General features: G+C 35.6%; 1 protein-coding gene and 1 long non-coding RNA gene across 2 annotated transcripts in view; both read right to left on the reverse strand.

Annotated features, from left to right (window-relative positions):
• Positions 1-5,896: 5,896 nt before the first annotated feature.
• On the reverse strand, positions 5,897-12,948 carry LOC135074536 (uncharacterized). Its single transcript, XR_010257857.1, has 2 exons — positions 10,478-12,948; positions 5,897-7,156 (listed from the first exon to the last, which is right to left on the reverse strand). It is a non-coding gene; the product is annotated as an uncharacterized LOC135074536 (long non-coding RNA).
• A 734-nt stretch (positions 12,949-13,682) lies between these two features.
• The window catches only part of LOC135074535 (protein yellow-like), a 36,341-nt gene continuing 35,135 nt past the window's right edge, over positions 13,683-14,888 (reverse strand). The window contains exons 7-8 of the mRNA XM_063968857.1: positions 14,582-14,714; positions 13,683-14,120 (exon numbers count right to left, since the gene is read on the reverse strand). Of these exons, the coding sequence (XP_063824927.1) occupies positions 14,019-14,120; positions 14,582-14,714 (235 nt within the window). The 3' untranslated portion in view covers positions 13,683-14,018. The remainder of the gene's footprint in view (positions 14,121-14,581; positions 14,715-14,888) is intronic.

Consider the following 14,888-nt stretch of genomic DNA (forward strand, 5'->3'; position numbering starts at 1 on the left):
CATCCAGGCCACGCATTTTGTCTTGTCCATGTTCATTTTAAGACCCACTTGTTGAGAGGCTCTACTGAGGCCATCGAGCATTGTGTTTAGGTCCTCCACGGTCTCAGCTATGACTACGATATCGTCCGCGAAACGAAGGTGGGTGATATACTCGCCGTTGATATTTATGCCGAATCCGCTCCAGTCCAGAAGCTTGAAAACATCTTCCAGGGCGGTGGTGAACAGTTTCGGAGATATGACATCTCCCTGTCTCACTCCTCGCTGCAACTGGATAAGTTTCGAGTTCTGATCCTGGAGGCGGACCGATATTGTAGCGTTTTCGTACAAGCCCTTCAGCACTTCGATGTATCTATAGTCAATTTGGCACCGTTGGAGAGACTGTAGCACTGCCCAGGTCAGTCGAAGGCTTTTTCATAGTCCACAAACGCCTAAGTGGCTGATTATAATCTGCCGTAGCGTATGTATGTGGTATATGGTACTAAAGCCTTTTCGGAAACCGGCTTGTTCGGGAGGCTGGAAGTCGTCGAGCCTGCGTGCGAGACGATTCGTGATGACTCTCGAAAACAGCTTGTAGACATGGCTCAGAAGTGAGATAGGTCTATAAATTTTTCAACAAGGTTTTGTCGCCTTTTTTGAAGAAAAGTTTCACCACACTTCTGTGCCATGCCGTAGGCGTTTTTCCCTCAAGTATGACGGAATCGAACAGCCTCTGAAGAGCCTTTAGTACCGGCGTTCCACCTGCTTTCAGAAGCTCAGCCGTGATTACATCATCACCCGGTGCCTTGTTGTTTTTCAGCAGTTTGAGAGCCATTCTAATCTCGTACAGACTGACGTCCGGGATATCTTCGGTGTAGTGTCGGGTGAATCTAGCTTTTGGGTCTTCAGCTAGATTTGGGAAGTACACTCGTGTATAATTGTCCGTAGAACTTCTCAACTTCTTCCAATAACTCAGGCCCCGACGAGATGTCTCTGCCATCCTCGGTCTTCAGCTTGGTCAGTTGACTTTGGCCAACAGACAGATCCCTTGCGAACACTTTAGAGCCTTTGTTACGCTCAATCGCCTCCTTAATACGATCTGTATTAAATTGGCGTTGGTCGCGAGTCAAAGACTTGGAGATCTGTCTGTTAAGACGCCGATACTGAGCAGCATCTTTAGAGGACTGCAGAACCAAGTTTCGTCTCTCTTCTATAAGTTTATTGGTGAGGTCAGAGATCTTTTTGGTTTCTTTTGAACGACGGGTTTTAAAGAACTTAGACCCAGTCGTTTGGACAATTTCCACGAACCTGTCATTGTATTCGTCCACAATTTCGCAGTCTCCAAAGAATCCCAGGCATTCGAAACGATTTTGCAACTCGAGCTGAAAGCTTTCGGGGTTTTGGAGTTGGATGGGCGCTGGGCGGAGCGTAGACTTCATCAGTCGACGCCTCTCGAGCTTCACAACGGTAAAATGGGACCGGGAGCTATGTATGTATGGCTCTGGAAATATCCTCATATACATATAGTCTCCACTTCGTCGTCGGGGTGTTCCGTGGTCGGTGCGTATACCTGTATGACCTTCAGCGAATACCGTTTGGTGATTCTGAGTATAAGGTACGCTACCCTCGCCGAAATACTCTCGATCTGGACCACGTTGTTGACAAGGGACTTGTGGACGATAAACCCGACACCACCCTGGGACTGTTGGTCGCCCTCCCGGAAATAGAGCAGGTTTCCGGATTTCAGGATTATGGTGTCCTCCCCCTCTCTTCGGACTTCGCATAATCCTACGATATCCCACCGCAACCTGCTCAGTTCTTCCTCGAATTCGGCGAGCCTCACGTCAGGCCGCAGCGTGCGAGTGTTAAATGTTGCCAGGGCCAGAGGTCGTCGGGGTTGGTAGCCTGTCGGTACCCGGTGATTCTTAGCACCTCTCCCCCCAACGTTACCGTGACCGCTACCGTGGCCCGGGATAGTAGGGCCGCCGGGGACTAGGGGCCGTGTTTTTTTGTGTCTCTTCATGAGGGGATTTTGCCTTAATCGCCACGCTTGGCAGGCGGGTTAGCGATCGCAGTTTTTTTTTGTGAGGTTTCGCACGCAGACGCTGCTGCCCGTCCGGTGCTGCAGGGATTTTGTCGCCTATTACGACACGCCTCCTGTTGGCGGTGGGGAAGAGTATTCTTTATGGCCGTCCCCCCCACACGGCACTTGTTGTTTACGTATTTAAAAATAATAAATGGCAAACCTCAGGACAAAGTATAAGTAAGTGATTGTTGGAAGCAATAAAGAGAAAGTATAGCAGACTGATTTATGTAACTAATGAACAAAGAAGGAAAAGTAACATGATGATTATTTTTATTTAGTTTAAAAACTAATACCTAATTTAGCAGATTGATTGTTGAAACTAATGAAGAAGAAAAACTATGGCAGGCTAATTGTTAAACTTTTAAAGAAAAAGTGTATGCTTCTTAAAATTAATGAAGAAGAGAGATAAACTAATAAAGAAGAATATTTTTGTCGGACTGATTATTATAATTAAAAAACAGACTGATTTTTTTGTGCCATTACATTCTTAAAATTTAAATAAAACAGTTAAGAAAAAGATACAGTATTTTATTGTTTTCACATCTCTGACTCTTATTGTAGATAAAACATTTCAAATGTAGAAAGTTATTTCATTATAAGGTCCATACAGCTAAATAGCCCTGTATAGTTTATCGTTTCTTTGAGATACAGCAGATCCGCTGCCTGGGAATTGAAGTCAACTTAAATAAGCCATACATTTTACCTTCCTGATACAACATTTCTGCAGCTCGACATTAAAAAATCAATTGCTGTAACTAGTCAAAAGTCAATGAAGTAGTAACTCTAGATTATTCCAATCACCTTTATTAAATAAAGTTTAATTAGTAGACAAAACATGTAAAATTTCAGCTTTCTAACTTTCTTAATTTAAGATTTATGAATTTTTGAAATAGTTTTTTTGCTCTGGTGTAAAATCGGACTTTTTGAGATACGACAAAATCGCTTTCTGCCGTCGATATGTATACTTAGGTATTTTATCAACACCCATCAGATCACATGTTGTGCCACACAGCATAAATTATGTAATTATACATTAGCGAAGTTTTTAGTATTTATTAAAGGGTACTAATTACTAGTTAGCTCTACATCATGATTAAATTTTAAAGTTAAAGTTAAAGTGGGTTTTTACTGTTTAACAAAAAACAAACTTTTATCTTGAGAATATAATAGAGATTGTATGAATTGCATCGATATCGGAAAACTGGTAGTGGTAGCAGAGATACTGAAAGGATGGATCATAAAGATAAAAAACTATTTTAATTTAAACGTAACTAACAAAATGTACCAAAAGGGCTTCATTTAATCTATTTTGAAAACATAATGTCCTGACTTTTAATCTCGTTTTGCTAGTGTTAGAAAATATCTTTAGTGATTTAAAATCTGAAGTATTGTGACACCACGTTTATTGAAAGTAGTCGATAAAACAAAAGAAGGCTAAACATCACTAACTTAGATTAAACGAATGGGCAATTACCTATGTAAATACTCCTGTCGATGTCGACAGTGGAAAAATACTTTAATTAATTTTCTTATCTATTTTATTTTGTTAAAGAAAGGTCGATGGGCACGTGGTTAGAAAATTATTTGTTTATTTGAAAAGGTGCGTTGATACTTAGGTGGACTCGTGTAAAAGGCTTATTCTGAAGAACATAAGGCATATTATATTAAAATTGTCATTTAATTTTTTTTGATAATCCTGTATCAATATAATTACTTTCATTTATGATAATATGGTTACTTTTTATATAATTTGATTAATAGGCGTCAAAATTAAACCCACTTATTATTTAATTTGTATCTTAATTTAAGGAGTAAATGTTACTGTGGCAACCCGGAAAGATTCATATCATTTGTCAAACGATGACTGCTCCATGAAAATAATAGGCGATAGGCACTCTACTGGTTGCTGTAGACTGTAGAGAACTGAATACATATTAACACTTTAGGTCACTGACTTTGTAACAGCTAAAAGACGTCATAGAAAAGAAGTCACGCCATCCCTAGGATTATTACGTTTCAATCACACAAAATAATTATAATCTGAATTGATTTCAATATAGATAGGACGCTAAAGTAGGTATAATTAAGGCCAATTTTTCAGTCGACAGTTAATTAACAATTTATTTGTTGAATTTTAGAACAATCGGTTGAAGGCGTAGAAAATACGAGACGTCATAAATTAGACTTATTTAACAACCCTCGAATAAAGAAACATAATATACTTTCAGGTTCACACAGCTGAAAACTCATGAAAAGATACTGCAGGAAATTAATGCGTCGATGCACAATTTTGAAGAAATCTTGGACGAAATAGAGATAAAGGTACTTTAATATTATGCATGTTCATTCCACACTTTTTCTGTCAACTAGCTCTCATTTTGTCAAATCTGTTCAACTGTGTCAACACGTACATGATTTGTGTCATTCATTGGGGGTGTCCCACGACGAATAGCTGTCGATTAGTTCCACATAGAGACGTTATCTAAACAATGACCGGATACCAGTCTATATGAGAATTAGCGGTTGAATAAACCCGTTTGCCTAATAGGTATTCGACTCTTTTTATTGTTGTTTGCAATGTACTTATTTTCCCTTATTTTCCTAAAATGGCATTAAAATAGTGCTATTTCACTCCCCAGCTAATTGGAACTGGTTTTCAAGAAACGTTAAGAGATATTTTGATAAAACTTATGTTTATACATCGAACGAGTATTTAACGATAGTTTTTACAAAATGTACGCTTGTGTTGAAGTAGCTATGTCCATTATAGTACTATTCGTTGGAAATAATAAATATTATCCAAATGTTGATCATGTGAGGTAAAATATTTGATATAATTAAAATTCAGAAACCGCGATCCTGTCTCATTTAAAAGCGGTTTCATTAATTACAAGTAATTATGATGTACCTAATACTCGTAATAACTACTGTTAATTATTTGATCCTGTCATCTGTGTACTACAAACGTATCCCTTAAACGCCGTTTACTTAGGATGTTAGCAAGATTACAAAACAAAACTAAGTTAGTCAGATTGGCGATCAATTTCCTAAGTGCGATTAATTTCTTCGGGAAAACCCCGTGATACAATAATGGGGGCGATTCATAAGGTACTTTCACCATGCGAGATGTTGTTTAAGGTGGTATTTATCAGTACTCATGACTGCCTTAAGTACGTACGTATTTCCCCACTTTGCATTTAGTAGGCCAGACATAATATACGAGCGACATAATTACAGTCACGACTCTCGATTGACTTACAATGGCATGCTTTGCGACTTATCAACAAAAGATTAGTAATTATGTTTTTAATGAGCAATATGGCACCAATGAATCAACGCGTGGTTCAAAAAATCCCCTCAATAGCAAAATAGAGTAAGTACCTACCATGTTTGCATGCTTGATATGAATGATGAAGCGCCTAGAATAGAAAGTCTAGATATTATTTTTTTCAGTTTGCTACATAATAAGTAAAAACTATCTCACATATCTACCTCATTACTCTTGGAAATTACAACCAAAATTGCAGCTTTTCATTGGATCAAAAATCCAAATAAATAAAATTATTACCAACTGAAAATAAATTGAATGTAAGAAAGTAAAACAAAATAAATACCTACCACACATATTTTCTATTAAATTACCGACTTGTATTTTTAGGCCAGTAGAATTAAACACGAAAATGAATCATTTGATTTCTGATTTCGGAAATAATTTCCTACAAAAGATTTTATTGCTTTAATGGCTTCATTGGTTGCTATTTTGTATAAAATATCTTGTCATACTCACCCGTATTAAAATATGTATACTGGTTTTTTCTTAAAAAAAGACAAATATAAAAATAAATAGTTTATTTAAAAATAATAAAAAAGTACAAACTCAGTACCAGTTGTGAAAAAAACTGTAGGCATAAGTTACATAGGCAAACTAATTATTAATTTCTTAAGACATTTCACACTTAATTAAAAAAGTACAATCCATTACTGTGATCAATTACACATCTCGTAAAATTAAATTATCGCTAGCAAAATGTAGTTATTACACACAAAACATTATAAATACAGTAAGCAATAAAAGCTGTAATGTGATAATAAACTGATAGCTGTGAATTGTGTTTATTTTATTTATAAAATGTCTTATAAATATTTTTATTTTTTAAATCGTTTAATTATTATTTACCTACCTAGCTAATTAATTAATTGTGCGTCAAACGCGTTTATTGTAGTGAATTTATTTTTCTTTTTAATCGGTTTACATTTAATTGCTAAATGACATGCAATAGTGATAAGAAAAACCACCTTCAATTGAAGGTAATACATTAGAGGTGACACTTAATTTTCCCCAAACAAGTACTAACTTTGTGTAGTACCTACCATTGGTTGCAATAAAATGTTAGAATAGATTATGATATAGGACATTTTGGAACCATTAAATCGTCGATATCCGCCCATGGACCAATAGGCACGCAATGTATTTATTTTATAATTTAAAAGCAACTATGTATCGGTATAAAATTCATAAAATTATTTTATCCCAAAAAATCAATTCAGCAATATTTTTCTTTTTGAGTGTCCGTCCAAAAGTAGCTTTTTAAAGTTGTTGATTTTGGAACGAAACATTTTGTACATTTTTGTCAGAGAAATATCACTGAAGTCTTCAATTTCAATTATATCACAGGGACATAGTTAAAATAAATTGGTACCCTTAGGTAAATGGCATCGATTGGTAACTTTCACTTGCACTAAGAGGTAACGTAAATATTTTTGCACATAGGTACAATTACATTATTGGGTAGGTACAAGGTAATTTAACCATTTTGGAACGACGTAAGCAATCCAAATTGTGACAATTATTGTGAAAAAATATAAACAAAAAACTTCGAGGAAGCAGATTATTTTTTCAAAAAGCCGGAATTTATAAGCATTTTCGTGTAATCATATCAGTCTAAATAAATAGTTTCAAGGTCTGATCCATTGTCTTATACACCTGTTATACGTGTTTTGTATGTGAACCAGTAAACAAGATGGACGAATGAAATTCCTCGCACATAGCACATTATGTAATAATAAATGATGAACATGGCAATAATTAGGTATCTTAAGGCCGGGTAGCAGAGAAAATGGCGAAAATGAGGTTTTCATTTATCATTTTTGAGGTACTAAACAGTAAAATTAAAGGCTAAGATTTTTATTGGGCATAGTTGAGGATATTTTCTAGGGCTATTAACGGATGGAAACACGATTTGATGAAGTTGACTCGATAGAATAAATTCCCAAAGTTACCTCTATTCGTTTTCTATTTATGGTTTTATTTTTAAAATAAGCGATTTGAGATTCTAAATCTTTTACTAAACTAAAGTTCAGAAATAACTTGAGGGCTTTTAACGGATGAAATTTTTATATTGCGTCTTATTTAGTTACTATGTTAAAAAATGTGGAAAAAATCGTCCATGACGGCTTGGACAATCTCAATCAGTCGCGCGGTGGCGCTTACGGAGGACGGACGCGTGTCAGTTTTATGGCCGTGACAGTTCGCGATTTGTCAATATTTTTGACAATGATGACTTTGATGAGTCACAGTATAATAATATCAGTGCTACTGGAGAAAGCTAAAATTTTTGATAATTAAGAATTATCAATTTTGTCTACCTATTGAAATTTAAATCGTTCGCATCCTTTTAAACGAAGACTCTACTCATGATACATAGTACATTCCTCAAATATGAGACAAAACCAATGAGTTAAAATTACATTTTAATAGTACCTACATACAATCGTCTTTACACTCTTTAGAAGACACTGACACTGATACAAATAAATAATAAAAAATTAGGTCAGTGGGTCAAATATAGGGGCAGCTGCACGTCACTGAAAGACGATTCTGTTTACTCGGCATCTGGGCTGGAGAACATGAACCCTTGTTTATAGATGCAGATGTAAATGGAGTTATAACTGGACAAATTTTACATGAAATGTGTAACAGAAATCAGTTAAAAGACACATACATGGAATACCAATAAGGTTTCGGAGTGAAAGCTACCTATATAAACTAGCGGCCGCCCGCGACTTCGTTCGCGTAGACCTAGTTTTACCCCCGTTAGATATCATGTTGATAGATGGCGTTTCACGGCTTCCCCCAAATGAATATTTACGAACGTCATACAGTAGTTTGTCCAGCGCTGTAGATTTTAACCAATGACGATAGGTAAATGGCGCTTTTTAGACACGTCTTATTTATTTATTGAAATTTATTTGTCACATATCGTCATAAGTGTTAGCCTATATGTTAATCTGGGTTATAAACAATAATACTGTAAAGTTTCAACAAAATCCGTTAAGTAGTTTTTGCGTGAAAGAGTAACAAACATCCAGACATCCAAACTTTCGCCTCTATAATATTAGTAGGAAGTAGGATATTTCACAATCCAAACTAATATTTTACTATTTAGTTTAGCATTTACTTACCTACAGTAAATATTAGTTTGGATTGTGAAATGTTTAAAATAAAAAAAAATAATAAAACAAAATAGGGTTTCAAATTACCTATCTTTACCTAATTTATAAAGAGGTAAAGTTTGTGTGTTTGTATATTTGTTAAATTGTAAGGGGTAATCTCGGGATCTGCTGAACCGATTTTAAAAAATCTTTCACCAATAGAAAGCCACATTATATCTGAGTGTAATAGGTTATATAAAAACCGAAAAATACTACGCGGGCGAAGCGGCGGGCGGAAAGCTAGTTTATTTATAATTATGTACGAGCATAATAATTATTAAAGTCTAAGTCAAACATTCTTTATTTGTGTGGACCTATATTAACGAGAGATTAGGCCTAGACAAGGCGTCAAATATTTCAAGAATAAAATTAAAAACTAATATAAAGCTAAATTTTGCTCTCATGGAGCCTTTACCTACTCTGACAAATCAAGACTTAAAGAAGAAACTAATAATAAAACTGTTTAACTGTCCTGCAATGAAAAGCTTGATCGGGTACAACACCTCAAGTTATTTTAGAACTTGATTTCATGAAAAGACTCTGAATATCAAATCGCTTAGGTATCAAAGTCAAACGATTCTGAAATGTCAAGTGGCATAAAGTTGGGACTAATAAATAACCCATTAAGATAGTAACGCCCTCCTGTCAATGACATACCTGGAACGTTAGAGTATTGGACAACTAGTAAAAATGCTTTGTCCTAAATGACTGACGGATATCGTAGAGACCTGAAAGTTGGAAGGTGTGTTCTTTGTATGACGTAGGCATCCGATTTTCCGAAATGGGGTCATGAAATGATGTGGGTGAAAAAAGGGGGCAAAGATTGTATGGGACAGTGATTCTTTGGTTCAATCTACTTGAAATTTTGCTTAACAGTTCCTTAATATTATAATTCATGACAAACGTGTGAAAGGGGTAGAAAGTTATTTTGGGAGTCATTTGCGTCGAAGTTGATATCAATACTAGATACTTACTGCTTTTAATTTAATTACTTTTTATTTTTACAAGTGTTTGAAAACTCCATGTCAGTTTGCAATCAATGTCAAGTGAAATCTCAAATTGAAATGTCCAATCTCAATGAGGAGGCTCTGCATTTATTCCTAGAATTCCCCTAACACCGTCAAATTACCCTTTCGAATTCAAGACAGTGCAGTTTCCCATCAAAATCTGCTTCGTAATGACTATAAACAAAGCTCAAAGTCAAACTCTAGCAACCTCTGCATAAACTCCCATGAGTGCTCAGAGCGAGTGCCTGCGCCAGGTAACCGCGTGTGATGCTCATAGTGATTTTCGATACAGAGCCCCGTAATACGTTGTACATAAATTATGGAAAGAAAACACCCAGACCAATACAAACAAATATGTATGCAATTTTAGTATGATATTTTTATTTATTAATAAACAAAAAGACTGAACAAAATTGATGCGTGTACTGATTAATGTAATTAACCACATGCAAAGTTTCGTGAATTGCAACAACTATAATTTATTATCCAAGCTCTAAATAATCGCTACTACGAGTAACTGATCATAAAATGTTTTTCTGATGAACTGATCATTAAATGACCTACCGATAGGTCGGGTGACGTAATCTTGAAATTCTTTTGAACTTCCGGAAGGTCGGGTGATGCCACGCCTCTTTGAACCGTGTTTACTTTGGCAGTTATATTTTATATTTATTCGATTCTAAAATATATTCCCAAAAATTCTGAAAGGTGTTTTAATTTGTATCACTTGGATATGATTTGTATTAGAAAGTGTTGTGAGTGTGACGCTTGAATGGAAGGAAGTCAACCTAACCTAACCAACTGGTATTTTTATACTGTGTAGCTGGGAGAGCTCTTTGGCGCGCTGTCTTCGGCGAAGTATTGCGCGCGCAGATTTTGACAGCGTGAAATACCTACTTTAGCAGAAATACCAAGCCTTAAAGTATAGGGGGAAAACACTAGAATAAAAATAATAGTGTCCCTTGACCTACTTGATACGGGCTCTAATTTAAACAAGTAAAATGTGTATTTTACTAGAAAGGAGTTTTAGGCATCACACTAAATTAGACTAAATTTTGCTGCAAAACTATTGTAACCACATATTTAACTTTTTGTGCCCACTGTGTCACTGATGTCATACAAATTATTTTTTACCTACTAGTTGAGATTAAAACAGTTTTATACTGAAAAACATAGAATATACCTAATATACATACATTCGTACCTATTGTACAACATTTTCGTTAAGGTAATTTGACTATTTTTAATACTTGTTATGAACTAGAAAACGCCAATTGAACAATAATATTAAATATTTATCTTTAAATTGGCTTGCAGCAACATAATTCTAAGCGTTTAGTAAGATGAACGAAAGAAGAAAATAAAAAATATTTACAATAAGATGAAGACAAGGGCTCGGGAACCGAGTAATTTACAATGCCACCTTAATATCCGCAAAATAAGGTTTTTTATTTATTTCAAAAATTCTAGATTATTTACGCATATTAGGACAAGAGTGGTTAATTTAAGGGGTGAGTGGACAAAGGTGTTATCTGACAAAACTGAAGAATCTACTTTTTTGCATGAACATAGGTTTTAAGTGATGATAAAATCGACTAATGAGCTCAAAACACGCAATTTTGTTACGTGTCAAACCTTAACAAAGGTGTTATCTGACAAGCATTCATACATTTCAGGATTCAAATGTGGTATGAGCAGATCAACATTTTCAAACACTCATAACTCATTTTGTTAGTTAAGACCTTTGTCCACTCACCCCTTCAATTGTGACCAGTATCGAATACTATTATGTGGCCTGTAGTTTCTGACATACAAAATAACCGATTCCGAGATTTACCTTCCATTAATAAAAATAATTGTAAAATTTTAAAAATATATTTCAAGTGATTAGCGACTACTCATTTTGAAATTTATTCGGGTTGGTGTACCCCTACCCTAAGCATGGCCGAACGAATATTTTGGTTCATTTGTATACCTTAAATAAAGAGTATTCACCCAAGCTACCTACCTATATACAAGACAATTTGTTATTCATACAAAAACACATGTGCACTTTGTGTTATTGTTGTTACAGATGAAAATGCGTCACAATTACATTACAATAACGTGATATACATTAAAATTTGGATAGTCTGATAAATCATTAAGTACTTGGCACTCAAATTATTACCACTCTCGCGTGATTCAGTAAATATAGCTTGTCAAGGAATCTAAATTAGGTCATACCACCTGAACCTTACATAATAATAGGCACTGTCTACTAAATCTGCACTTAGATAAGTATGCTTTAATACTAATAAATCTTTCACTGGTATGATCACGGTCATGGTCAATTCATGACTGCTATAATTTTCGTACTTACATAAAATTTAACTATACACCCGTATTCACAAACGATACTTACCTGTGTAAAGCAGCAACGCTATGCGAAATGAGACATTTCTCAATGCGTTCCATGTGACAAGCCTTTCTAAATTCTATTCGAAATCACATATTAGTTCAAATATTGCCTAAGAGTTTTATTTATAATTAATTAAGCTATGTTGCACCTTAGCTAGATAGACAAAACTTTGGGATTACGTAGGTTGAATGTTGGCACTCATTTTAAAAAAAATCTGTGATTGTACTACCAAAGGAAATCATTATACAGGGTGTTACAATTTTTATTTTTTATTTTTTTCCATTATGGAAGGTAGTTATAGAGCTGTTATTTTTTTATATTATTACTATGAGACACAACTATACCTGTGCAAAAATTTGAATTCGTCAGTTACATAGTTTTGGAGAAAAAAACTAAAACAGTTTTAGGTATAGATGGGTGGCGTGGCTCCCTGGGGGGTGTTGGGGGGGTGAAATTTTGCACAATATACTATCTTTATACAAAGTATCGTTTGACCACAGTTTCGAGCTTCAAGCTTTGGGGGCACTTTTTCCAAGACTATCCTGCTACGCCCTTTGATAGCAAGAGAAAATAATTTTTTAGAACGATTGATTTGATGAAAATAAAACTTCATAAAAATTTTTGTTTCATTTGCCACTAGCAACTGATACATATGTAGGTATATAGGTGGCACTGGAAGGCCTCTCGCAGTTAATTTCCTCAGTTCTTCTTTTATCAGTGGTAAAAGTATGAAAAGTACCCCATCTTTGAAAAACCTAAACTAAATTCGTCTGAATTGTAATAATCAAAGGGATTTTGGGAATCCCGTATCACTTTTCTGGTACTTATTCTACTTTGCTCATTGATATAATTATCAAATTACTCTTTACTACTGTAATCCATTGTAAGATGATATTAATCGAATACAACCATAAATAAAGAAAACAAACCTCAAAAACTAGAATAACCTAAAAATTTTGACGTAAATAGACACTATGCGTTACGTAATACAGTGGGTCTAGTCAAAATGCCATCGCAAACCAATAGGAAGTTTTCACTAATGTCAGTCGCCGCGTCACCAGTAATTCGATTCGATCGGAAAATGGCAGCCAAAATGCACATTGAACCACCAACGACGCGGCGACATAAAAGTTCATTCAAAATCGAATAAAAGTTAAAAAATGTCTATGACTTTGCGATTGTTTTTACTTTATTTAGGCTTTTTTTTAATTAGTTTCTTCCTTCTTTCTGCTCTCTGTTTACAACGTCTATGCTTCGCTGTCAAATTAGCTGTCAAAACGACATCGCGATACGGATTTGTCAAAACAGCCTTAGGGTGGGTTGCACCATCTTATTTTAACTTTGACAAACGTCTAAAATCTGTCAAACTCCATACAAAAAACACCGGTTAACGTCATAGTTACGGTCAAAGTTAGGTGGTGCAACTCACCCTATTGGTTTTCGATATAATCGAAGCTTATCACCGGGGTTTAAGTAACCGCAATGAAAATGGCGGGTGTTGCGATTCGATTCGATTTTGATTGAGTCTTAAATGCATGTTGGCTAAGCCTTTGTATGGGAAATTTCAATCCAGTCTTTCGATTATCGATAGGGAGGGCTTTGCGATTCGATTTTTTGCCGTTTGGCTAAGCCTTTTTTGTTATCGACCTCTTTTGCGATTTGTTTATTTGTTTGCGACTGGTTTGCGATGGGTTTGCGATTTTAAAGTGCGTTTTGACTAGACCCACAGCTCCCTGTCTACCTTAGCTTTGCGTTCATTCTAAGGGACGCATAGTGCTTGTCACCACTGAAGTATCGTCTATGAATAGGTTTTTGGGACCCTGTGCGTCCACGCGCACTATGAGGCCTCAAAGTAATGTTTGTGAATACGGGTGTTATATGTCTTACAGAACCATAATGTCAGAGGGGTATTTTCAACAGGTTCAAAGAGGATTAATATTATTTTTAAATTCCTTAAACACAACCATATCTATGGAACACTGGCCGAAAACGTGGCAGGTTTTTTATCTGTAATTATAACGTTATTGACCTCTCAGTACTGTTGTTACGACACCCTTTAGTAGCGGGTAGCATTGAATTGACGAGCGGCTCTCCTCAGGATGTGCGGTTGAAGGGACGCGAATCCGCTTTCAGGGATGCGGACAACACGAATGTTGATCTGAAAGGAAAAGATGATGATAGATAGGGTTGGGTCTAAAAATATAAACAATAAAAAAGAATGCCTAACTGAAGTTTAATCTACCGCGATTAACTTTCCATCGTGCAAAAGCAGTGACAAAAGCAGCTACAGCAGCTGCATGAAACAAGACGTGTTTAGTTTTATTTGAACATATCGCAACATATTTGTTGCGATATTGTAACGATTGCATGAACTGATCATTGAAATTTGCAGTCCATATCAAGGGCAGGGTCAATACAAGTTGATTGCGTTACTTTGAGTATAACGTGGCTATATTCCATTAAATGTAATGGTTGTGTTAACTGTTAATACAATCAACAGAAAACATTCGTTCAAACCACCGTCTAAACTTCACTAATTTGCTGTCAAGTCAATGTCTTATAGAAAATATTCTTTGCTCTCCTCTTCTTTTTTCTTCCTAATCAGTCTATTTTATTTACCTCATGTTTAGAAACAGCACGTCGGAAGAACTTGTGGAAACGAGTGGATAGTGCCCACACAGCTCCGTTGTCTCGCTCCGCCCACCTCACCTCCGCACAGAACTGAAGCTTTTCGGGGTCGATGGCCAGTAGTCTACCAAAAAGAGAGAGAGAATTAGAGATCACAATGAAAAATAGAACATACAATAATAATTAATAAGGTTACCTATTGTAAGGGGTCTATTCGATTTCTTAAAAATAACATGCTAAAAGAAGTTAGTAGGTACCTTGAAATTTTCTAAAAGCTTCGTGTACAAAACCCACACCA

This window comes from Ostrinia nubilalis, chromosome 9, assembly GCF_963855985.1.
Source record: "Ostrinia nubilalis chromosome 9, ilOstNubi1.1, whole genome shotgun sequence".
Taxonomy (NCBI): Eukaryota; Metazoa; Arthropoda; class Insecta; order Lepidoptera; family Crambidae; genus Ostrinia; species Ostrinia nubilalis.